This window comes from Ictidomys tridecemlineatus, chromosome 2 (assembly GCF_052094955.1).
Source record: "Ictidomys tridecemlineatus isolate mIctTri1 chromosome 2, mIctTri1.hap1, whole genome shotgun sequence".
In the NCBI taxonomy this organism is placed as follows: domain Eukaryota; kingdom Metazoa; phylum Chordata; class Mammalia; order Rodentia; family Sciuridae; genus Ictidomys; species Ictidomys tridecemlineatus.
This window is the reverse complement of record NC_135478.1, coordinates 92,861,193-92,885,669: the sequence shown is the minus strand read 5'-3', so window position 1 is coordinate 92,885,669 and position 24,477 is coordinate 92,861,193. Positions and strand designations below refer to the sequence as shown.

The 24,477-nt window shown below is 57.1% G+C and overlaps 1 protein-coding gene across 18 annotated transcripts in view; it reads left to right on the top strand.

Annotated features, from left to right (window-relative positions):
* The window catches only part of Pitpnm2 (phosphatidylinositol transfer protein membrane associated 2), a 127,746-nt gene that overhangs the window by 100,329 nt on the left and 2,940 nt on the right, over positions 1-24,477 (top strand). For 10 of the 18 annotated variants that reach the window (XM_040289550.2, XM_078039290.1, XM_078039289.1 and 7 more), the window contains 23 exons: positions 3,789-4,003; positions 4,878-4,999; positions 5,906-6,133; positions 9,844-10,149; positions 10,928-11,023; positions 12,661-12,765; positions 12,902-12,972; positions 15,302-15,549; positions 15,904-16,093; positions 16,205-16,324; positions 17,140-17,369; positions 17,817-17,995; positions 18,820-18,990; positions 19,421-19,570; positions 20,591-20,755; positions 21,205-21,357; positions 22,127-22,275; positions 22,563-22,679; positions 22,965-23,081; positions 23,190-23,338; positions 23,434-23,583; positions 24,024-24,207; positions 24,283-24,411. In XM_040289550.2, the coding sequence (XP_040145484.2) occupies positions 3,789-4,003; positions 4,878-4,999; positions 5,906-6,133; positions 9,844-10,149; positions 10,928-11,023; positions 12,661-12,765; positions 12,902-12,972; positions 15,302-15,549; positions 15,904-16,093; positions 16,205-16,324; positions 17,140-17,369; positions 17,817-17,995; positions 18,820-18,990; positions 19,421-19,570; positions 20,591-20,755; positions 21,205-21,357; positions 22,127-22,275; positions 22,563-22,679; positions 22,965-23,081; positions 23,190-23,338; positions 23,434-23,583; positions 24,024-24,207; positions 24,283-24,411 (3,744 nt within the window). Of the gene's footprint in view, positions 1-3,788; positions 4,004-4,877; positions 5,000-5,905; positions 6,134-9,843; positions 10,150-10,927; positions 11,024-12,660; positions 12,766-12,901; positions 12,973-13,238; positions 13,405-15,301; positions 15,550-15,903; positions 16,094-16,204; positions 16,325-17,139; positions 17,370-17,816; positions 17,996-18,819; positions 18,991-19,420; positions 19,571-20,590; positions 20,756-21,204; positions 21,358-22,126; positions 22,276-22,562; positions 22,680-22,964; positions 23,082-23,189; positions 23,339-23,433; positions 23,584-24,023; positions 24,208-24,282; positions 24,412-24,477 lie in introns of those variants that run through there. The other 8 variants (XM_078039294.1, XM_078039300.1, XM_078039298.1 and 5 more) reach the window with 8 other exon arrangements.

Below are 24,477 nucleotides of genomic sequence, written 5' to 3'. Positions count from 1 at the left end.
CTGGGTTGGCTCCCCAGCACCCCCAAGAAAAGTCCATCAGAATATTTTGATCACCTCAAAAGAAACCTGGACCCATTAGCAGTCACCCTTCATTTCTCCCCGCCTCCCAGCCCCAAGTCCCCACTACCCCACTTTCTGTCTCTGTGGATTTGTCTGTTTTAGACATTTCACAGGAGTGGAATAATATCTGTGGTGTTCTGTGACTGGCTCCTGTCATTCAGCACGATGTTTCCAAGTTGGCCCACCTTGAAACTCATATATCTGAATGATATCCTTTGATGCAGGTGGAACATATTTCATTTATCCATTCTTTAGTTGACAGACAGTTTGGAAGAACTGAGGTCGTCTGAAGGCCTGGTGTACAAGCACAGTCTCCCCCTTTTATCTGCAGGGATACATTCTAAGACTTCTGTGGTTGCCCGAAGCCATGGACAGTACCAAACTCCTATGCTTCATTTTTCTCCATACAGATCTATGATAAAGTTTAATTTACAAATTAGAGAGCTGGGCATGGTGGGGCATGCTCATGATCCTAGCTACCAGAGAGTCTAAAGCAAGAGAATTACAAGTTCAAGGCCATCCTGGGCAACTTAGCAAGACCCTGTCTCAAAATTCAAAAAGAAAAAAATATATATTTTTTATTTTTTTTTTCACAGTAAAATAAGTTTCAGGGGAAAGTTTAACTAGGCACAGTAAGAGAATAACAACTAATAATAAAATAGAATAATTATAATAGCATACTATAATAAAAGTTATTTAACATTTACAAATTGTCTATTTCTGGAATTTTCTTTTTTTTTTTTTTTAAACAGAGAGAGAAAATTTTTTAATATTTATTTTTTTAGATTTCGGCAGACACAACATCTTTGTTTGTATGTGGTGCTGAGGATCGAACCTGGGCCGCATGCATGCCAGGCGAGCGCGCTACGGCTTGAGCCACATCCCCAGCCCTATTTCTGGAATTTTCCATGAAATGTTTTCAGACTGTGGTTGACCTCAGGTCACCAAAATCACAGAAGGCAGAACTGCCGCTCAGGGGCACTCAGTGTCTGTTCAGCCCCTGTTTTCAAGTCTTTTGTGCATGCAACCGGAAGTGTACTTGTTGGTCATGTGGTAATCCTATGTCTCTCTTTATTTTTTTTATTTTTAGATTTTTTTCAGTTGTTGATGGACCTTTATTCTGTTCATTTATTTATTTGTGGTGCTGAGAATCGAATCCAGCGTTTCACACATGCCACGCAAGTGCTCTACCACTGAGCCCCAGTCCCCCTGTGTCTCTTTTTGCGAAACCTCCAAACTGTTTTCCACCATTTTTGCATTCCCCCCATTTTATGTGCCCTCCCATCCCCAGCAGCAGTGTACAAGGGTCCCGGCTTCTCTATATACCCTCTCCAGCACTGATCGTCTGCTGGGTTTTTGTTTTTAATCTTAACCATCTTAATGGTCCACTGTCTCTCGAAGTTTGATTTGCATTTTCCTGATGACTAATGGTGTCAGCCTCTTCTCACCTAGGTTTTCTGTTCTGCTGCTGCTTCTCTTTTTAACAGTGGTAGCCAACCACTGAAATGACTCTCAGACCCACTAATGAGTAGTGGCCCACGATTTGAAGAGCAGGCTAGACTTTCCTCTGGGCCTGGTGTTGCTCTCTGTGCCAGGTCATGGACTTCTTAGTCATTTCTGTCTTCTCTGGCAAAAGGCCTGTTCAAGTCCTTTGGCCACTTTTGAATTTGGGCTTTCTGTTTTGTTGTTGAGTTCTTTATATATTCTGGATACAAGGCCCTTATCAGATATGATATACAAATATTTTCTCATGTTCAGTGGATCGTCTTCACTCTCTTGATGCTGTCCTCTGATAAACATTAGTTTTAATTTTTTTTTAATGTACCAGGGACTGAACTCAAAGGCACTCAACCACTGAGCCACATCCTCAGCCCTGTTTTGTATTTTATTAAAGATAGGATCTCACTTAGTTGCTTAGGGCCTTGCTAAGTTGCTGAGACTGGCTTTGAACTTGAGATTCTCCTGCCTCAGCCTCCTGAGCCACTGGGATTACAGGCATGCACCACTGCACCCAGCTAGTTGTAAATTTTGGTAAACCAATTTGTCTACTCTTTTGTTGATTATGCTTTTGATATATTTAAAAAACCATTGCCAAGTCCAAAGTCATGAAGATGACCTATTTCCTTCTAACCGTTTCATAGTTTTAGTTCTTACATTTAATTCTTTGGTCCATTTTCATTGTATTTTTGTGTGTGGTGTGAGGTAGGGTCCAACTTCATTCTCCCACATATAGATACCCAGTTGTCCCTGCACTGTTTGTTAAAGACTAGTCTTTCTCCATTGGATGGTCTTGACACTCTTGTCAAAATTAATTGAACAGCCATGCATGGTGGCACACACCTATAATCCCAGTGACTTGGGAGGCTGAGACAAGGAGGATTACAAGTTCAAAACAAGCCTGGGCAGCTTACCAAGACCCTATCACAAAATAAAGTCTAAAAGGACTCGGGCTGTAGCTCAGTGGTAGAATGCCCATAGGTTCAATCCCCAGTGCCTCCAATACAGAAGCAAATAAATAATTTTAAAAATTAATTGGCCATTAGATATATGGTTTATTTCTAGGCTCTGAATACCATTCCATTGATCCTATGAAGGTACCATACTGTTTTGATTTCTATAACTTTGTAGTGAATTATTTTGCCTGATATTCTTTGTTACCTGATATTGATATTGCCATTTCTGCTTTTTCTTTTCTGTAGTAAGTGTTTATATAGGAAGTGTGAGTCTTCCAGCTTAGTTTTGTCTTGTTTTCAAGATTATTTTGGCTATTTGGGGTCCCTTGCGATACCATATGAATTTTAGTATTAGTTTTTACTTTTCTATAAAAAAAAAAAAAGGCCATTGGAATTTCAGTAGGTGCTGCACTGGGTCTGTATGCTTCTTGGGGGATTATTGCTACATTAACAATAGTAAATCTTCTGATCCAAGAACACAGGATGTTTTTCCAGTTATTTAGGTCCTTGGTTTCTTTCAGCAATGTTTTGTAGTTTTTAGTGCACAAGTATTTTTATGGAGCTACTTGATTAAACCTATTCCTAAATATTTATTCTTTCAGATGCTATTATAAATGTGGTTGATTTCTTTTTTAATATTTATTTTTTAGTTGTACACAATATCTTTATTTTATCTATTTATTTTTATGCGGTGCTGAGGATCAAACCCAGGGCCTCACATGTGCTAGGCAAGTGAGTGCTCTACACCTGAGCCACAACCCAGCCCCTGATTTCTCAATCTCTTTTTTGCAGTCTTTGTTTCTATGTGTTGGTCTTGAATCCAGCCACTTTACTGAATTCATTTATTAGGTCTAATAAATTTGGAAGAAATTTGGGGGGGTTTCTGTATAAAGTTCATGTCCTCAGCAAACAAGGACAGCTTCTTTCTATCTTCCTGATTCAGATGCCTCTTACGATTTCTTTTTTTTGCCTCATGACTCCAATACTGAGTGAAAGCCAGAAAACAGGCATCCTTGCCCTGTCCTTGCCCTGGGACACTTTCAGTCCTGGGACAGGCAGGAATCAGCAGTGCTGGGCCTCAGAGAGGGGATCTGACCACAGGGAGCTTGGGCCACAAGAGCTTGGGTCTAATTTGGGAGGGTCCTGAAAGGCCTGGGCGGAGCCAGCCTGTGGCCACAGCCTATCTTCCCATTCTACATCCCGGCTTGGCCTACTGGGCCCCTGTCCTGTGCAGAAGCTCTAACCACACACGTCATCATGCTTTTGACCCCACAGAAGAAAAGCCGAAATGAGACCTACGGTGAGGGCAGCGGCGTGGAGATCCTGGAGAACCGGCCCTACACAGACGGCCCTGGCGGCTCGGGCCAGTACACACACAAGGTGTACCACGTGGGCATGCACATCCCCGGCTGGTTCCGCTCCATCCTGCCCAAGGCAGCCCTGCGGGTGGTGGAGGAGTCCTGGAATGCCTACCCCTACACACGAACCAGGTGCGCCGGCCTCCACCCTCCTCTGCCTCCGTCTGTCTGGTGGGAAGAAACCCTACAGATCCAGCAGTGGGAGTCTATATGGGCTCAGCCCCTGCACTCACAAGGGTACTAGGCTGTGTCCAAGACCAGTGCCCTGAAGGGCCCCAGGGCAGTTACACACAGAAGAGGGAGGAATATACCCCATGCTTCCCAGATCCTCAAATGGAGGCCACAAAGAAGGTGGTATTCAAGCCAGGGTTTCTGAGAAGGCCCGAGGAGTGCAAACCAGGGGGCTTTTCCTGCTGTGAAGGAACAGAGGGCAGCCAGATGCCCCACGCCACCTCCACCCAGACTTCCGGAGGGGAGTCTGCACTCCATGCTGAGCAGGGCTTCTCTCGGGTCTTCACTCTGTACCAGTGTGCAGCTGAGCACTGCTGGGGTGAGGGATGGGGGCTGCTCCAGTCACTCCACGTGCTGAGCAGGCAGGGTCCCCACCCGCCTTCCAGGGCCTCCTTCCTTCCTACACCGGGAAGTACCAGTTGTTCCCCTGTCGCCAGAGCTGGCTCTTGTGGGGTGGGGTGGCGTGTCCTGGAGTAGGGCTCAAGTTCCACCAGCTCCATGTACAGTGCCCTACCTGTGTGACATTGCCACCACCATGAGCATGTGGACTCCAGACGCAGCTTCCAGAGGCTCCCTTCCCTGTCTCCCCGCTGCCTGAACTCAGCCCTCCTCCTCGGTGGCTTGACTGTTCTGGGGACAAGGTGACAGTCCAGAGGGGACTGGGAAACCCATCTTGGCCAGGCCTACACTCCTGTCCCTCTCCAGCTGTGCCAAAAGGCCAAGCGGCAACCTGCAGCCCCCAGGCACAGCCCCAATGGCCGCCGTTTGCCCCCAGGTTCACCTGCCCTTTCGTGGAGAAGTTTTCCATCGACATCGAAACCTTTTATAAAACCGATGCTGGGGAGAACCCGGACGTCTTCAGCCTGTCTCCTGTGGAAAAGAACCAGCTGATGACAGGTGAGCAGGAGGCCCTGCCTGGCCGCTGTCTGTGCCTCCCCCACTGTCCCCCTCGGCCCCAGCGTGGCCCCATCCTGGAGGCAGGTTGGAGTACTGCACCCCAGGAAAGAGGCCTCTCCTGCTCACAGCCCTGCCCCTCCAGCCCCAGAAGCGCACCGGCGGCTCTTGGAAGCCACCCTAGACTGGCATCCTCACATGAGAGCCCGGCCCATGGGGGCTGTGGCAGATGGAGGCTATGCCATGATGGCTCCGTCCCACAGCTGGAGCTGCCATGCAGGAAGCAGGACCCACTCTACTAAGGAAACCAGAGAGCAGGGTTTTCATGAGAAATTTCTACTTTCCCAAATGTTGGCAGATAATTCAATAAACTTAAGCCTAGTCAAACAGCAGGCCTCTGGGGGCCGGGCCCAGCTCCCCAACAGCTCAGCCGGCCGGATCCTCCCAGTATGAGCCTGTGTGTAGGTGCCCTGGCCCAGGTGCTGGCCTGGCACCTCGTGTGGCAAGAAATGGACAGCGTTTCACCACTGCACACCCATCATCTCATCACAGCAGCCACCCTGCCCCATACAGACCTGGGCAGTTCCCAAGTCCCCACCTCAGTCCATACCACTGCTGCCAGGACACCAGCTTTCCTGGGAAGCGTCCCCAGCCTTCTCTCTGTCCCGCGGAAAGACCCTCTAGGGCCTCCTCCATTACCTGCTTTGCCAGGTGGCAGGCACGCTGACTGTGGGGCTTGTCGATGTGACTTGAAAGGCACGGGTCTGGCAGCTGCCCAGGGCACCTTGCTTGCTCCCCCATGTCCCTTCCACATGCGAGGTCTGGGGCTCTCCGAGGATGTGGGCATGGAGGGTCTGGCAAGGGTGGGGTGCAGGCCAGGCAGGTGTGACCACTCACAGTGTCCCCCAGACTTCATCGACATCGTCAAGGACCCTGTGCCGCCCAACGAGTACAAGGCCGAAGAGGACCCCAAGCTGTTCCAGTCAACCAAGACCCACCGCGGGCCACTGTCTGACAACTGGATTGAGGAGTACAAGAAGCAGCTGCTGCCCGTCATGTGTGCCTACAAGCTCTGCAAGGTGGAGTTCCGCTACTGGGGCATGCAGTCCAAGATAGAGAGGTTCATCCACGACACCGGTGAGCACCCAGCCCCAGGCACGCGGGCCACGGCCCCGCTCCTCCCTGCCTCCCTCTCCTTGGCCCACTTCTGCTTTAGTCCTGAAAGGTGAAGCCAAAGCCCTGCTCACCTCCCACCCCCACCCCCAGCTTATCTTACCTTTCATTATTGATTTTTTAAAGTTTACTCTAATTTGGTATGTATGACAGCAGAAGGCATTTCAATTCATATGACACATAGAGGGCACAGTTTTTCATATCTCTGGTTGTACATGACGAAGAGACATATCATTTGTGTCTTCTTATTTTATTTATTTATTTATTTTTAATATTTTTTTAGTGGTTGATAGACCTTTATTTTATTCATTTGTATGTGGTGCTGAGAATCAAACCAGTGCCTCATGCATGCTAGGCAAGCGCTGTACCACTGAGCCCCAGCCCCAGCCCCTTCTTATTTTTATTTTTTGGTACTGTGGATTGAACCCAAGGGTGCTCTGCCACTGAGCCTCATTCCCAGGCCTTTTTATTTCAGACAGGGTCTGGCTAAGTTGCAATGGCCTTGACTTTGCAATCCTCCTGCCTCAGCCTCCCAGGTCACAAGACTTACAGGCACGCACCACAGTGCTTGGCACCCCCAGCTTATCTTGGCCTTCCTTGAATGCATGTGCCCCGGGCTTTGTCCTGTTGTTCCTGCCCCCATTTGTGAATGATAAGCGTAGCCTACACTCGACCCTGGGGAGTACTCACTGAGGGCAACCTCCCTGCTGCCCATAGGGCCCCTAGCTCCCAGGCCTGTTGGCTGTACCTGAGAGGCTGCCGGCCCAGCCCAGCCCACAGCTCTGCGCCTCCTGACAGGGTGGGAAGTTCTGGGTGGCAGAATGGCGCAGGCATTGTACTCTCCTTCACACCCACCCAGCCTTCCCAGAGCAGGTGTCCCCACAGATGCCTGGGCTCCCCACCCAGCAGGTGCTAGCCAAGGCCCTCACCACCTCTGAGCCCTCAGCACCTGCCCACCCGGTCGCTGTATGTCAGTTCCCATCTGGTCCCGACCCAGGGCTCATAGCCCTACGTTTACCCTAGGCAGACACCGTGTGATGCCATTAGCAAGGGTGGCTTATCTAGATGGGACAGAGCCACACTCTGATAACATGCCTCACACCTGTCACGCTGGTGCTTGATGACCACAAGAGCAGGCATTGTCACCTGTGGATCCAACATGGCCAAACCAAAGCAGGCATCCCCCCAGCCACAGTGGAAGGTGCCCACAGCAGTGCTGCCTGACCTTAGAGGTCGGTGCTGTGGCAGAGCCCTGGGGCCCAAGAAGGCTGGCTTCTGCCCTGTTGACACAGCAGTGTCACCAGCTCCACCTCCATGGCTGCTCCTTTTCAGGGAGCTACTATGTGTCCATCAGCAGGGGCCAGGGCAGGTAGCAGGAGAAGGAAGACATCCCACCCCATTGAAGGGGACATATCCCTGCAGTCCGGCTGTCTAACCACATGGATGCTCAGATCATCCCAAGTCACCTCCTTCTTTACCCAGGACTCACAAGCCAGGACACATGTCCCCAGTTCTAAGCAGAAAGGACAGTGTCCTGGAGACAGCCTGGGTGTCTGTATCCCCAGCCCAGCTGGGCCATACCTGACATGGCCATGGTCCTCACTTCCTGCGATGGAAGTTAACAGTTCTCAGCTCACAGGAGCGTGAGTGGTGGGTGGGTCTCCCACACTGCATGGCCTGCCTGGCCTTTCCCTTTCTCCACCCCAGGGATCCATTCATGTCAGGCTTCTCCAGGGTCAGCCCACTTCAGGTCCCAGCAGAGCCCAGGCTGGGACCCTGGCCCAGAAGCCAGTGTGCCCCTCTGCCCTCCCTGCCCCACATAGCCTGAGAGCCTGGCCAAACTACAGGGATCTCCAGCCCCTAAAAGTCAGCTCTCCTCCCAGAAAGGAGAATGGGGCTGGAGGGGAGGAGACAGTTGTGACACCCAGTCCCAGCTCTGTCACATGGCGACTCTGCGGCTCTTCCCTGAGACTTGCTTTCCTTGCCTGAGAAGTGGGTGTAGTGGCGCCAGTTATACAGGGCTGCTCTAGGACAAGATCATGGGGTGCAGAACCAGGGAAGGGGCACGGCACAATCATGTCTGCTGCTACAAACATTAGTGTCCTCCCAGGGAGAACTGGTGAACCCATGTGAGCTGGGCTTAGCATAGCCCATGCTGTTCCGCATAGCCTTAGCCTTCCCCCCTGGTGCTAAGCCCTTCCAGCCACCCCAGGCTGAGGCCATTCCCCATATGGGTTGGAACAGCCCTGTGAGGCCATCAAACAGTCACAGACAAGGGGACAGGCTCATCAGCATGGTATCTGAAGCCACCCCACCGCTGGGCTGGGGATACAGACCTCCGGGGCCAGGAGGGTACCATGGCATAGCAAAGGTGGGCAGACACACCCTACAGGTGGCAGCCCAGGAGGCGGGACTGGGGAGGGAGGTGCAGAGGAAGCCCTGTCATCCTGAGGCCTCTTGGAGGGCCCCTCTGCACTCTCCAGGAAGCAGAAGGTGCGTGCCCTGGGAGCCAGGAGAAACATGTTCCAGAATGTTCAGAGCCACGAGACAGAAAAATGATGCAAATGAGCCAAAAGCCACCGGCAGGAAAAGGAATAATAAAATGTGGTGTTTCCAACTCATAAATGCCATGCAGCTGAAAGCCCAGTGCCCCAGAGCCCCACACGGGCGTGGATGCAGGTGAAACTCACCCAGAGAAGCAAGTGGAAGGAGAGTTCACACAGCGTGACTCGTTCATGTAAATTTCAACCACAGCCCAACAGCCCAACACGTGCAGAAAAACCACCTGCCAAACGAGAAACCAAACAAGTGGCAGATGTAAAATCTAGGGCAGACTCTTACAGGGAGGGAACACGGGCTGGGAGGTGTCACTGGGACAGTCTATACCTTTGCTGGGTGGTGAGTGTTTTGTTTCTTTTTAGTGTTTCTTTTAAGCAGCTTCACGGAGGCATGGTTTTGTGTGCCATGCAGCTTACCTGTGGGAGGACAGCCAGGTCAGTTTCAGGGCAATATTCACAGCTGTGTACTGAGCTTCCCATATCCTGTCACCCTAGAGGGCCCCTTGTTCCTGGCTTGTCTTTCTCCTTAAAAACCATATGATTGTATCTTATTTTATTTGCATAACATATTCTTATCTATCTCACATGTAAAATATAGTCTTTTGAAAGCATTTTTTAAGCCAGTCATGGTGGTACACACCTGTAATCCCAGTTACTTGGAGACTGAGACAGGAGGATTGAAAGATGGAGGCCAGCCTCAGCAACTTAGTGACACGCTGCCTCAAAATAAAAAATAAAAAGCACTGAGGATGTAGCTCAGTGGTAAAGCACCCCTGGGTTCAATCCCATTTTGAACTTGAACTTGAAATTGGACAGGAAAAGTAGACTGGGCACTGAGAGAGGAGACTTAGGAAGTCCTACTCCACTTCCCAAAGGGCTAGGACTTCCCCCCAAATCTGGCTTCTGACCAGACACCTTACCTAGGAGGCCCCTCCCCTCTGAGTGTAGAATCACTATGGGTTTGTGAGGCCACCTGGGAGCCAGTCCCCTCATTTTCCAGATAGAAAAGATGGGGCACAGGCAAGCAGTGACTCAAGTCTGACCTGCAGCTCCAGGGCAGCCAGCCTGGGGCTCCTGGTTCAGTCTCAGACTGACGATTCCCCTGCACCTACGCAGGCCTGCGGCGGGTCATGGTGCGGGCCCACAGGCAGGCCTGGTGCTGGCAGGATGAGTGGTACGGGCTGAGCATGGAGAACATCCGGGAGCTGGAGAGGGAGGCGCAGCTCATGCTATCCCGCAAGATGGCCCAGTTCAGTGAAGACGAGGGGGCTACCGAGCTCGCCAAGGACCAGGACACCCAGGACCAGGCATCCGGGGTGCCCCCTGAGCCCAGCAGCAGCCACGGGGAGCCCCTGGTGGGGCGTGGCCTGAAGAAGCAGTGGTCCACGTCTTCTAAATCGTCACGGTCATCCAAGAGGGGAGGTGAGCCCTAGTGCCGCCTGGCCATGTGGTGTCCCTGTCTGCCCTGCCCCCCAGGCAGCCTGTGCCATTGCTGGGTTGCTGGGCCTTCCAGCTCTGAAAATGGCCTCTTTCTCATGGACATTGTGGGGACATTGAGGGGCCTCCTAGGTAAGGTGTCTGGTCAGAAGCCAGATTTGGGGGGAAGTCCTAGCCCTTTGGGAAGTGGAGTAGGACTTCCTAAGTCTCCTCTCTCAGTGCCCAGCCTGGTGGGGACAGCCTTCTCTGACTGGCACCAATCCAGGCCTAGCTGCAGTGAAGCCAGGTCCCCCCACCCCAGCAGGCCCCACCTGAGCACGTGTATGGCCCAAGGTGAGAAGGCCCCACCTGAGGAGCAGGACTGGCAGCTCCCTGACACCTGCAGGAGGCTTCGCCTCCCAGGGGAGCCTACAAGGCCTAGGAGGAGGGTGAAGTGGAGCTTCCCTTTGCAAGGCCCCGCTCCCCGGACCTGAGTAGTGAGGCACCCCCCGCCACCCCCCACTGCCCTGCAGCATCACACCCCTGTGAGGCTGCTGCATCTCAGCTTAAGGAATCTCTTCAGGGTCAGACCCAAGCCTACCAGAGCTCAGGTCCTGGACTCAGACCCCATTTCCTCCTGCCCCACGTTCTCCCTGAACCTCCCTAGGACGGCTCTGCCCATGTCCGCCTAAGCCTCAGGTTTCCACCTCCCTGCTGTTGCCGGCTCCGCAGAGCCACTGGCCCTTCCACTGCAGGCCAGTCAGTCTGGGATTTTGCCTTGTAGCCAGCCCTTCCCGCCACAGCATCTCGGAGTGGAGGATGCAGAGTATTGCCAGGGACTCTGACGAGAGCTCAGACGACGAGTTCTTTGATGCCCATGGTAAGTGGGCGGCTCTGCAGCCCTTGGCCTTCCTGGGAGAGGCAGGGAGGGGTGTGTGAGGGTGGGCACAGGGCCTGGAGGGTGACTTAGCCTCACCTAGGGGTACGGTCCCTTGAGCGCCAGTCTCAGGCTAACCTACCCAGAAGTTGAGATGTGCCTGTGGGCCTGCCTGGAGGGGGCTGCTCTCTCAAGACCACCCCAAAAGGACATGCACGTCGCATGGGGACATTTTTCCATTTGTGAATTTATTTCCATAAGAAGTATAACTTACAGTGTTATAAATTTTTGTAGTTACTTAATCTTGTACTTAACCTTGTTTATTCCTGATTAAATTAATGCCATTAATGTAAACTAAATATGCACCTAAAGTAGACACTTTAGAAAATGCAATAAGCAGAAATAGAAGAACTGCTCGTTTCCCCTGATCCTGGCATAAACACCAAAAGCAGCCTGTGCCGGAAGACGTGAGCGGGGCCTCCTTGCTCAGTGCCTCCTTGCTCAGTGCCTTTGCTGTCCCCCTCAGTGAAGCCAGAGGGACCAGTGGGCAATGCAGGGAGATGGCCCTCTGCAGGGTACCTGGCATGGCAGGGCCCAGAGACAGGGATGTGTCCACAGGCTGGCACAGGGCAGGGGCAGCGAGAGCCCGCTTGTGCCACCACCACGACTGGGAGGAGCAGGGGAGCCAGCTAAGTGTGGGCATTTCAGTTAATTAGCCATCAGCCGGGAGGGGCAAGGACGTGGGGAAGAGTGTCCAGGCAAGAGAAGGTTCTGGGTTTACTCTGGTCCAGACGACCCAGGCAGGCTGCTGAGGTGGGGAAGGGATGTCTTTGGTGTCCCACTCATCCCAGGCTGGCTCTTTGTCCCTGACAAGAGGAAAATACACAGCTAGTGTAGAAAATGGTGTAGAAGCAAAAGAGTCCTGGGGAAACTGGCCCAGGAGCTGTTCAAGGCCAGAGGAGGGGGCCAGCAGGAGTCCAAACCCAGATAGCTGCTGGGCCCCAACAGAAATCCCAGGAAAGCAGAGAGGAGCACCAGGGACGGAACTCGTGGTGGCTCTGGGTTAATCCCCGCAGGAGAGGGAAGGAAGGCAGGGGCGGCTGCAGGTGGACACAGCAGCACTCCTTGCCAGCTGCTCCCTGAGCTGCCGCTGTGGACGTTAAAGACGTCAGCTGGTGAGGGATACATGGGGTATGGCTCAGCCATGAAAAGGAAGGACACACTGACAAGCCTCCAGCAGGAGGGACCTCGAGAGCACAACACTGTGTGAGAGAGGCTCGCCACAAAAGACCACGTCGCGTGGCGTAGTGCTGCAGAGTGACCAGAATAGGCGAGTGCAGAGAGAAAGGACTGCTGGCCAGCGGCTGCCCAGGAAGGCCGGGGAGGCTGGCCACTCTTGGCTGGGGTTTCCGTCCAAGGACGATGAAGGGCGCTGGCCACGCAGCTTTGCAGACACTAAATACCACCTAAAATGGTTTACACGGTAAATTTTATGTGGTATGACTGAAAAAACAAAAAAGTCAGGTGGTGTCGGGTGCCTGGCTGTCCTGGTGAGGAAGGGAGTGAGCAAGACGCGTTGGGCGAAGGCCGGGGAGCTGGAGGCTCCCAGTGAACACCTGCTGAACACCCCCCCTCCACAGAGGACCTGTCTGACTCGGAGGAGATGTTCCCCAAGGACATCACCAAGTGGAGCTCCAACGACCTCATGGACACCATTGAGAGCCCAGAGCCAGAGGACACACAGGGTAATCCACCCAGCTCCGGAACAGTGCTAGGCACCCAGGGGCCAGGGGAGGGACTCAGGGCTCCAGTTCCCCTTGTGGCGGTTACAGCCTCCACGGGGCCAGCTGCGCCCTGCTAACCGAGGCTTCTGTGTTGCAGAGAGTCTGTACGGCCAGAGCAGCCCAGAGTTCAGGGTGGCCTCCAGCGTGGAGCAGCTGAACATCATCGAGGTGGGTGCCTGGGAGCTGCCAACTAAGGCTACCTGGGAAGGGGCAGGGCTCAGAGGGACAGTCCAGGGGCACAGGAGGTGGAGCTCCGCACTGCACCTCACCCCTGCGCTGGCCCTGGAGGCTCCTTCCCTTGCCACCTACTAGGGAGTTGCCCGCCCGCCCTCTTTCTGAGGCCCCTGAGAACCAGGGACAGCAGGCAGCACCCCAAGAAGACCTTGAGCAAGTTGCACCTGTGGAAAGTATAATGAGAAACTTGTAAATTCCAGATCAAAAATAAGATCCTCACCTTGTGCCCAGCCTGTCTGAAGAGCAAAAGACAGAAGGGGAGGAAGCAAAAGCCCCCCAGGCAACAGTGATGTGGCCTCGGCTGCAGGCGGCCTGCAGGGGTCAGGCAGCGCTCAGTGTGTCCAATAAAGCTCTTTGTGGAACCTGTGTCTGCTTCAGGGCTTCTTTGCTGGAGCTCACGTCCCCCTCCACCTGCGGGCCCTCAGAGCTGTTTGCACTGGGGGCTGGAGTCCCAGGACGCAGTCACCACACTGCCCAGGACCCAAGCTGCCTAAGGTGGATCGGCCCTTCCTCGGGTCACCTGGGGAGTCTGGCGCGGGAGCATCCCCCCCTCCCCCCCTCCTGGGGTTCTCTGCTCTCAGGTCTGAGGACAGTGGGTTTTGCAGCAGGGGCAGTGGGCAGGGAGACGGATTTCCTTTGCTGCCTAAGGTGGATCAAGCCAACAGGCCCCTCCCCACCTGCAGTGCACACAGCTCTGACTGCCCCCCAGGGGAGGGCAGAAGGGGCCTGGGGCTCGGGACCTGCCTCTGGATGTGCAGTGGAACCCAGCACTGATCCTGGGTGCTGCCGTCCCCAGTCAGACCCCTGTGCTTGCAAAAGCCCCCACACGGCAGCCTTTCCTGATGGAAGCAGGCAGCTTTACGGAGACACTGACCAGGGGTGGGGCATGACCCGGCTCTCCAGAGCTGTCCCCACGGTTCCCAGGGGCTCTGTCACCACTGGGGCTCAGGCAGGTGTAGTTTCTATGTCAAACTGAACATGAGGATGGGTGTCTTTCTGGACCTGCAGGGGTCCCTGAGTAGTCCCCAGTGCTGGGTCCAGCCAGACAGGCACAAACAAGACTCGGCCCTCAGTCACCTGCCCTGCCTGGGGGACCAAGCACTGCTGGACAAAACTCCCCTGCCTTAGACATGTCTTTATGCCTTCTCCTCGCTGTGTTAGAGAACCCCTCCTTAAGTGACATGGATGGGACTGTCCAGATGTCGCCCTGCCAGGCCAGCCACCAGTGGGCAGTCCCCCCATATGCACACAACCCCATGGCCCACACCTGGCTTCAGCACCTTTTTCTGTCCCCTGCCCACGCCCCTGAGGATGACATGGCACACACAGCAAGGACAGCCCAGTAGTCCCTCACTTGCATCTCCTGGCCACCCACAAAGAAGCTTAGGAAGGGTGCAGGGGGGGCCTGGGGACAGGGCCACAGCCTGTGGCCCATAGCCTGTGCTGAGCTTTGGCAGGGGCTTTGGGCAGTGCACCACAGGATGGTGGCCCAGTCCCCAGGCCTCTCCTGGGCCTACCACCTTGTCTCTAGAGGACAAGCAGTCTACACATACCTATGTGATCTAGGGTCCACCCTGACCTCACAGCAGTCCTGGCCAGCAGGAAGGTGGGATCATGACCTTCGTAATCAGGGCCACAAACCTGTATTGTCCTTTCTGCTGAATGTTCTGGAGCCCTGCCAGGAGCCCTGCCAAGAGCAGAGACATCCCAGGATGTCTCTGCTCTTGGGGACCTTGGTCTTAGATTCCAGGAATAGCAGGACCCGGAGACCTAAGGACGAGAGGAGGTCCAGGGAGAGCTTGGCACTGTAGACAGAGTGGTCGTATCACTGCCCTGACCCTGGCCACTCCTAATAACCCCTGGGACTTCAGCCAGTGGTGGCCCTGTCTGTTCCAGCCAAGACAGACCCTTGCCTGGACACCCATAGGAGCAGCAGGCCCCAGAGGCCAGGCCTGGCTGAGCTTCTGCCTCTTCCCCATGCCAGGAGACCAAGCAGAAGCCACTGCCTAGGCCCCCCAGAGACATGGAGCTTTCAGAGGAGAAAGCTGACCCCCCCACACACCCGAGTCCTCTGTGCCCATGGTCAAGCCTCCCTGCTCCGGGCTGTGGTCCTTGCAGGGGTCTGAGGGACGGGAGGAAGCTGCCAAACCCCAGGCTCCATAGCTGGGTAACCAAAATTGGAGCTCTCAGAAGGAGCATTTAGGCCTCCCTACAGTGTGACAGGGGCCTGGCAAGGAGTTGACCCCCTTCCTCGCCTGTGCAGGACGAAGTCAGCCAGCCACTGGCTGCACCGCCCTCCAAGATCCACGTGCTGCTGCTGGTGCTGCACGGAGGCACCATCCTGGACACGGGCACCGGGGACCCCAGCTCCAAGCAGGGAGACGCCAACACCATCGCCAACGTGTTTGACACCGTCATGCGTGTGCACTACCCCAGCGCCCTGGGCCACCTTGCCATCCGCCTGGTGCCCTGCCCCCCTGTCTGCGCCGACGCCTTCGCCCTCGTCTCCAAGTGAGTGCCATCTGCCCGCTGTATCCCCTCTGCCCACAGGGAGGGCATCACAGAAGAATGCTGTCTCCCACCTCCCCTGAGCATCAGTGGCCCCCCAGTCCAGATGGCCCGAGCTGCGTTGAGCCTCCTCTGCCCGGAGGGGGAGAGCCTGCGTACACAGCCTCAGCTTGGAGTCCAGGAGCTGGGTCCAGGGCTGACTCAGTTTCCAATTCTGTAATGTTGGATGCAGATCCAGTTGGCAGCCCTGGGCCCTGGCAGTGGCCCCGGGCTGGACCTAGGACTGTCCATGAGCACTTGGGGCCAGGTAGCTCTGTCTACCCTGCTGCCCCTCCTGACCCAGCCTCCCTCCCTCAGCCTCAGTCCCTACAGCCACGATGAGGGCTACCTGTCCAGCAGTCAGGACCACATCCCCCTGGCCGCCCTGCCTCTGCTGGCCACTTCCTCACCTCAGTACCAGGAGGCAGTTGCCACAGTGATTCAGAGGGCCAACCTGGCCTACGGGGACTTCATCAAGTCCCAAGAGGGCGTGACCTTCAGTGGGCAGGTGAGTGGTGGGAGGGTGGAGAAGGAGGACCCTGCAGGGTGGCTGGAGGAAGGGGTCTTCTTTCCTAGCCAGCAGGGTGGAAACGTGGGCCTGGGCCTCTCCTGCCTGCAGGTCTGCCTGATTGGGGACTGCGTTGGGGGCATCCTAGCATTTGATGCCTTGTGCCACAGCAACCAGCCAGTGTCTGAGAGTCAGAGCAGCAGCCGCCGTGGCAGCGTGGTCAGCGTGCAGGTACCAGAGCAGGGCCATGGTGGTGGGATGCCCCTCCCTTGGCCCCAGACCTCCACAGAAACGTGTGTCATGTAGAGCAGGTGCCCTTACCTGCTTCAGGGCACCTGGCCACTACCTGGCCCCATGTGGTGGCCCACAAGCAGAGAACCCGGCAGAGACTCTGAGGTGAGCTCACTCAGACCCCCAGCCAAGCTGCGTCTCTTCTGTCCATCAACAAGCATCACCCAAGGCCCTGAGCCTACAGGCAGGACCCGAGTGCAGAGAGAGGCCTGGGGAGTGGAGGAAGCCCAGTGTCTCTTGCTGAGAACTCAGGGAAGGTGCCCAAAAGCAGGTTCACCCTGGGCCCCGAAGAAGCCAGGGGAGTACTTCTCAGAATCCATAGAGCTGCCAGTCCTGGTACCCAGAGGTGGCAGAGCAGGCACATGGCAGCTGGAGAATTGTAGCATGGCCGGTCTAAGAGAGCATGTGGCTTCATAGGCCACAAACCAGGTCTGCCCAGATGGAGTGGGCTCTGGGCTGGGCAGTGTGATAGGGGACCCTGTCTGTTCCCAGCAGGAAGGGAAGACCCTAGTTCCCCTGCAGCAGAGTGGCCAGCAGCCTGGGGGAGGTTCCCCAGGTCTGGGGTGGCCAGATAGGCCAGGAATGAAGGTTGCTAGGCCTGAGCCACAGGCTGAGGGGCAGGAGGAGACCAGGGTGTCCCCTCTGCTTCCCTGCTGGCTTCAGTGGGAAGCCTGAGCAGGGCATCGGCCTGCAGGAGGGAGGGGCAGCTCCAGGAGGCGGCCACCCAGCAGTGAGCCTCCGTGGGGCCATTCCAGGATGCTGAGCTGCTGTCCCCGGGCACCCTGGGGAATGCAGCCCACGGCTCCAGTGGCAGTGGCGGCGGTGGCTCCAGCCTGGAGAGCAGCCGGCACCTGAGCCGCAGCAGCACCGACATCCCCCGCAGCACTGGTGCCGAGGACTCCAGAAGGCAGCTGCCCCGCAAGAGAAGCGACTCATCCACCTACGAGCTGGACACCATCCAGCAGCACCAGGCCTTCCTGTCCAGGTGGGCTCAGGGGACAGACCAGGTGAGGAAGGAGGCTGCAAGAGGGAGGGGGCATCGCAGGGTCCCTCTGGAAGCAGGGACTGGGGTCTCTGAGGTCCTGGGGGCTCTGCCAGGTGCCCTGTTAGGGCTCCTCTGGCTTACTGGGTACATGGTCTGTGTACGCCCCAGGCCACCTTGAGCCACAGGAAGCAGGTTGTCCTGGGGAGGTACAGCTGAGCAGGGGCAGAGCCAACCAGGGGCAGTGTGGCCTCAGTCAGGGCTATCCCAATGGTGGTAGGCTCCCTGGAGAGGCCACTGACAGTGTCCCCACAGGTGCTGGGCAGCTGTACCCTCAGGACAGCACAGGGCAAGTCCCTGAAGGGGCCATCAGACCCAGCCTGTCCCTCCTAGGCTGAGGGAGGGTGGCCCTGAGAAGGACTGGGTGTGACCTGGCACATCCCACCACAGCCTGCATGCCAGTGTGCTGAGGAACGAGCCCGGCTCCCGCCGCTCGAGCAGCTCCACCATGCTGGATGGCGCCGGCGCCCTGGGCAAGTTTGACTTTGAAATCGCAGATCTCTTCCTCTTCGGGTGCCCACTGGGGCTGGTCCTGGCTTTACGGAAAACCGTCATCCCTGCCCTGGATGGTGAGAGCCTTGTGGGGCAGGACAAGGGGCACAAGTTGGGCAGAGGTCTCAGTGGACCCCTGACACAGGCCATGGTGATGGCCTGGACCTTTTCCTGTCCCCATCTACAAAGGACCTTGGCCTCTTATTTCTGCTCCATCAACCCAGTCACTGGCCCTGTCCTCAACACCTGCTGGTCCATTCCCTTTCTAAGGTGTCCAGAGCAGAGGACATAAGACAGTGGAGGTCCAGGAGAGGGAGGCACAGCCCAGGGTCACATGGGGACAGACTAGCCTCCAGGTGTCTAGTCTCCCTTAGAGTTTGGAAGTTCGTCACTTCTCACACTTGCACACTTGTTCTTAGTAGGTCATTATAACTTTTTCAATTAAAAACTCTGTGAGAGCTGGCGAGGTGGCACACACCTGTAATCCCAGCAGCTTGGGAAGCCGAGGCAGGAGAATAGGGAGTTCAAAGCCAGCCTCAACAACAGTGAGGCACTAAGCACTCAGTGAGACCCTGTCGCTAAATAAAATACAAAATAGGGCTGGGGACGTGGCTCAGTGGTGGAGTGCCCCAGAGTTCAATCCCTGGAACCCAACCCCCATCTGGAAAAAAAAAAAAAAAAAAGAAAAAGGAAAAAACTCTGAGAGCCACAGGGCCCTTTGTGTCCAGCACTGGCCCAGCATGCATGTGATGCCCAGGTGCCATCCTAGCACCCACACAAGACATTCCTGGTCCACAGAGGGAAAGTGACCCAGCCAGATCCCAAACTGAAAGGCACGCGCGGCAGAGACCACCTGGGACCCGGGCCCCACCCGCCACCCAGTCTCCTTTCTCTGCCCCAGTTTTCCAGCTGCGGCCAGCCTGCCAGCAAGTCTACAACCTCTTCCACCCCGCCGACCCCTCTGCCTCCCGCCTGGAGCCCCTGCTGGAGCGCCGCTTCCATGCCCTGCCACCCTGCAGCATTCCCCGCTACCAGCGCTACCCGCTGGGGGACGGCTGCTCCACGCTGCTGGGTGAGAGGTCCCCCGGGGGAAGGTGACAGTCAGCACCCTGTTCTGGAGGGTGGGGCGGCCCAGGTACGAGAGGGCCAGCAGGAGGACACCCCTCCTGAAGGGCACCTGGTGCAGGAGCTGCTCCTTATTCCTGGGAGTTTCAGAGGGCGTGGTCAGGGTTTCACCCCTTGGGAGCAGGCTGGAGGAGGACCCTTGCTGGGTTGGGGGACCGGTAGGCTGGGCCCTCGCATGGCAGGCAGTAAGTCCAAAGATGGGGCGCTTGGTGGGTGGGGCCCCCCACAGAGCCCCCGGCCTGTCCCCCAGCCCCAGCGTGTGTCCCAGCATCTTGTGGTGTCTGGTCCTCGAGGAGCCGGAGTCTACGTTGGTGTGTGTACGGACAGCCCATGCAAGTGTCTGTTCTTGTCCTCTGTTCTCTCCCATCTGCCTCCAGTCGAGACCGTGCAGAGAAACCCCGAGCTGGTCCTGGAGGGTGGCCCCCTGGCCCCTCTCCCCCATGGGGACGGCTTCCTGGAAACCAGTATCCCCGTTCCCGCGCTCACCTGGCAAGATGGGCCCCGCCAGAGCCTGGGCTGTGCCGAGTGTGTGTACCCCACTGTGGTGACGTCTGCTTGGCTCCTGCCCCTGCCCCCTGCCCCCATACCCCCTCACGCCCCCTTTGGCTACTCAGAGTTCAGGGGACCTTGATGGCAGGCAAGCAGGAAGGCAGTGGGGAGTTAATCTTGGTGCCTTTTTTTTGCACACTGGGCTGAGAGGACCCAAAGGAAAAATAGTTGTAGCAGCTGAGAGACAGACAGAGGCTGCCCCAGAGTCACACAGCTTGCCAATAACAGTCCAAGGGTGCTGGCCCTCCTTTTTGTGGCTTTTGGGAGTAGATAAGAGGTAGGGTGAGGCCGTGCCCTTCCTCAACACCTAGAAAAATTTGGTTTCAGCAAGAAGTTGCGGTCTCTGGTTCCCATTCCTTCCCCCCTGGAGATGCTTAGCCTCCCTCTACAACCCATGCAGCCTGGCTCCTCTGCTGAGCCCTGTCCTCCCTGCCCTATCCTGTCCTCAGCCCAAACCTAGGTGAGCCTGGCTGGAGTCCTCAGCACCTGACTTTGTCCCCATTCATCATGGCCCATGCGTGAGGGATGCCAGGGGCAGGGGCTGCCTCCTCTCTGTCCCCAGCATATCTAGGGCCCCTGTTGCCAGCACCCCTCCAGCAAAGGGTGGGCTGCCTCTGCCGCTGTGAGCTGTGAGTCAGGTGGGTTGGGTCAAACCCAGAGGCCCAGAAGGACCCCGTGCTGCTGGACTGCCAGAGACCAGCTGAGGAGCCACGTGTAGGGCAGGGAGTGGCCATAGGGGGAAAGTCCCTCACCTCACCTCCACACCCTGTGTCTGTGTCCATCTGTCCATTCTTCCCTACCCCAGCCTTCCTCCTCCCCTTCCCCAGCTCATGCCCTCTGCAGTGGCCTTGAGCTGGCCACCCTTGGCACAGCCACATCCCAGCCCACCCTAGCCCAGGAGCTCGCTGGACCCAGCACACTGCCCCCAACACTGCTGGGGGGACGAGGGGCCATGCTGGGCCTCGCTTACCTGGGCCCCTCTCCCCATCCACCTGTAGCAGATGCACTCCAGACTCACAACGTGGTCTTCCAAGAGCACGCAGCCCCCTCGTCGCCCGGCACGGCCCCCACCAGCCGTGGCTACCGCAGAGCCAGCGAGATCAGCATCGCCAGCCAGGTGTCAGGCCTGGCCGAGAGCTACACGGCGTCCAGCATCGCCCAGAGTGAGTGCAGCCACCCGCGCCCTCCTCACCATCACAGCAAGGGGCCTAAGCTCCAGGGGACAGTTGGCCATGTCCAGAGACATCCTTAGGTGCCACACTGGGGAGGGGGTGCTGGGGGCATGGGGCTGGCAGAGGGCAGGGGGGCTGCTGAACATCCACAGGACCCAGGAAGCCCCCATAGTGAGCCAGCCAGTGGACCCTCCTGGGAGGGTCCTGGAGAGAAGCTCCACAGCCTGTCCCTCCCAGAAGCCTCTCCGCACTGGAAGCAGATGCAGATGGCACACCCCGAGCTGGGCACGGGCTCTCTGGGCTGGGGCTGGGGGGGTTTTGGGCAGTGCCAACTGTCTGCAGGGAGAGGTGTGCCCCTGGCCCCAGGCCCTGTTCTCGCAGCATCCTAGGGGCTGGCTGTGGCAGTGTGGCTGAGTCGCTGCCCTATTCTTGCTTCTCAGAGGCCCCCTCAGCGCTCAGCCACACCCCCAGCGTCAGGCGCCTGTCCCTGCTTGCCCTGCCCTCCCCACCCCCCGCCACCCCAGGGCCCCATCCCCGGGCGAGCCCCAGCCTGGACAGGGCCCCCTTCCTCCTTGGCGTGGACTTCGGAGAAGGTACCCACCACAGACTCTAACCAGGGCCACTCTTGCCAAGCATGCTCACCCCTCACCACCAGGCCCTGCCACCTGTGCACCCGCTGAGGCTAATGGGATTGGAGGCTTGGGCTGGGAGGACACAGGCATCTAGGGAGGAGGGACAGTGGTTAGGGTCAGCTAGGGACCCAGGGGACCCTGAGGAGCTGGGAAGAGACCAGGTAAGGACCAAGGGAGCTGCTTGGGGTCCTCTGTCACCAAGGCTGTGGGCAGAACCCAGGGGAGCCAAGATCCATAAATAGGCATGTCTGCTGGCTCCTCCTGTATGCAACCTTATCTTCAGGGAGGGCGGTGGCCCAACCCGAAGTGGCAGCAGAGGTGCATGCCACTGTCCCTCTGGAAGTCCTGAGGCCTCCCCACTACCCTGGGGCTGAGGAAGGCAGCAGCCCCTACCTGAAGGTTCAGGGAAGGACTCCTCAGAATCTGTGACACCTGGGGACAAATGATACTGCCTTCAGACCTGGACTTGTCCCCTGCTTCCTCAGGCCCTTGCGGAGACCTTCAGTACCTCCATGGGACACTGCCACAGGGCCACCCACTGGACCCTTGGCTGCCTGGGTGCGGGCCTGGTGCCTTCTGCCCACACAGCTGCTTGCCTGTCACCAGCCTAGGAAGAGATCTGCTTTGCCTGTACCCCAAGGAGTCTGGGCCGAATAGGCCTGGACAGGTGACCCTCTGGGTCCCTACCCATGTCTCGGCCCCACCCAGTCATGGTCCCTCCTCCCTGCAGTTGCTGCTAAGTGGTGGGGCCAGAAGCGGATCGACTATGCCCTGTACTGCCCCGACGCCCTCACGGCCTTCCCCACGGTGGCCCTGCCCCACCTCTTCCACGCTAGCTACTGGGAGTCAACGGATGTGGTGTCCTTCCTACTCAGACAGGTACCGGGCTGTTGCCCAGGCAGGAGAGCTGGACACTTGGGGCCCCTTCCTCTGACACACCAGGCTCCAGGCAGGAGGGAGGAAGCTCTGTGCAGGATGAGTTGGCGGGTTGGGGGTGGGTGGAGCGCATTTGCACACACAGGACAGAGGGCCTCTGGGGGCTAGAGGCAGACTGGAGTGGATCAAATGTCAATCACTTGAACTCTGCTGGTCTCCAGGGTGGCTGGGCCTCTCACTCCTGGAGCAGCAGCCCTGGCCTGAGCCTGCCCTGGCGTCTCTGTCCCCAGGTCATGAGGCATGACAGCTCCAGCATCTTGGAGCTGGATGGCAAGGAGGTGTCGGTGTTCACCCCCTCACAGCCCAGAGAGAAGTGGCAGCGCAAGAGGACACATGTGAAGCTGCGGGTGAGGGGACATGGCTGTAGTCCTATGTGACCCTCACAGGTGGCCCCTATTACAGAGGAGACTGAGTTACAGAGAAGCACAGGTCTGTTTGAGCCTCGGTCTCTGCAGTTGGGGCCACGAGCCCATTTCACAGCAGGAAGGAAGCCCAGCAAGGACGTCACTTGCCCAGGGCCAGGAAGTCGGGTGGCCTCACTCCTCAGGCCCAAGGGAGCATGCACTGAGCCTCGGAGACCCCAGCTGCTCTCCATGCCCCACCCTGACCCAGGCTAGCTCTCCCCTCCCCAGAACGTGACGGCCAACCACCGGATCAGTGACGCAGTTGCCAACGAGGACGGCCCACAAGTTGTGACAGGCCGGTTCATGTATGGGCCCCTGGACATGGTCACCCTAACCGGGGAGAAGGTGAGGAAACAGGGGGACCTTAGGGAGCCTGCACATCCCTTTGGCTGAGGCACCTGGAGTGAGGAGGCTAGGGTATGACCAGCTGTGACCACTCGCCCCTGCTCACAGGTGGACGTGCACATCATGATGCAGCCACCCTCAGGTGAGTGGCTATACCTGGACACACTGGTGACCAACAGCAGTGGGCGTGTCTCCTACACGATCCCCGAGACACACCGGCTGGGAGTGGGGGTCTACCCCATCAAGATGGTGGTCAGGTATGCACCTCCAAGGGGTGGCAGGACAGGGCCCGCCTCTGGGGGGCAAGATGAGGGGCTCTGGTTGGTTCTGACAAGCTGTCCCCACTGGCCAGGGGAGACCACACGTTTGCTGACAGCTACATCACTGTGCTGCCCAAGGGCACGGAGTTTGTGGTCTTCAGCATCGACGGCTCCTTTGCCGCCAGCGTGTCCATCATGGGCAGTGACCCCAAGGTGCGGGCCGGGGCCGTGGATGTGGTGCGGTGAGTGGCCCCATGGGCACAGTGAGACTTTCACAAGGTGGGTGGGCTCAGCAGCAGGAGGCTCCTGCATGTTAGGCGAGGGAGACCTGGTGGCACCAGGATGAGGACCTGCGTGGCCCTGGACCTTGTGGGTCCAGGCCTAGAGCCTTAGGCCACCACTGGTTAGCTGCATGACTGTGGGTGGCCTGGTGTCCAGTTCCCTGGAGAGGAAGGCTGGTGAGAACAGGCAGCTCTCCTGCAGGGCTGCAACTGTGGGGCTCACTGGGTCACTGGAGGGTCTGTCGCCACATCACTGCCATTTCTATTGACATGTCATCTGAGCCCAGTTAGAGATGCTTTTCTCAGTGGCCCAAGCAGGGCACTTGGGCTGGGCAGGAGACAGGGAGGCCCAGAGGGAGGAAGAGGCAACATGGGACACCCGGGCCTGCCCCTCACCCCAGGCACTGGCAGGACCTGGGCTACCTCATCATCTATGTGACGGGTCGGCCAGATATGCAGAAGCAGCGGGTGGTGGCATGGCTGGCCCAGCACAACTTCCCCCACGGTGTGGTGTCCTTCTGTGACGGCCTGGTGCACGATCCACTGCGGCACAAGGCCAACTTCTTGAAGCTGCTCATCTCTGAGGTGGGTCCAGGGAGAGGGGGCAGGGCACAGATGGGAGCAGAGGCCGTGCCCACGCCCACACCATCTTGCCCACAGCTGCACCTGCGCGTGCATGCGGCCTACGGCTCCACGAAGGATGTGGCGGTCTACAGCTCCATCAGCCTGTCCCCCATGCAGATCTACATTGTGGGCCGGCCCACCAAGAAGCTGCAGCAGCAGTGCCAGGTGAGTAGGCGAACCAGGGGCCAGGGAGCAGCTGGGGTCCCTCCGCTGACAGCCCGTCCTCCTCAC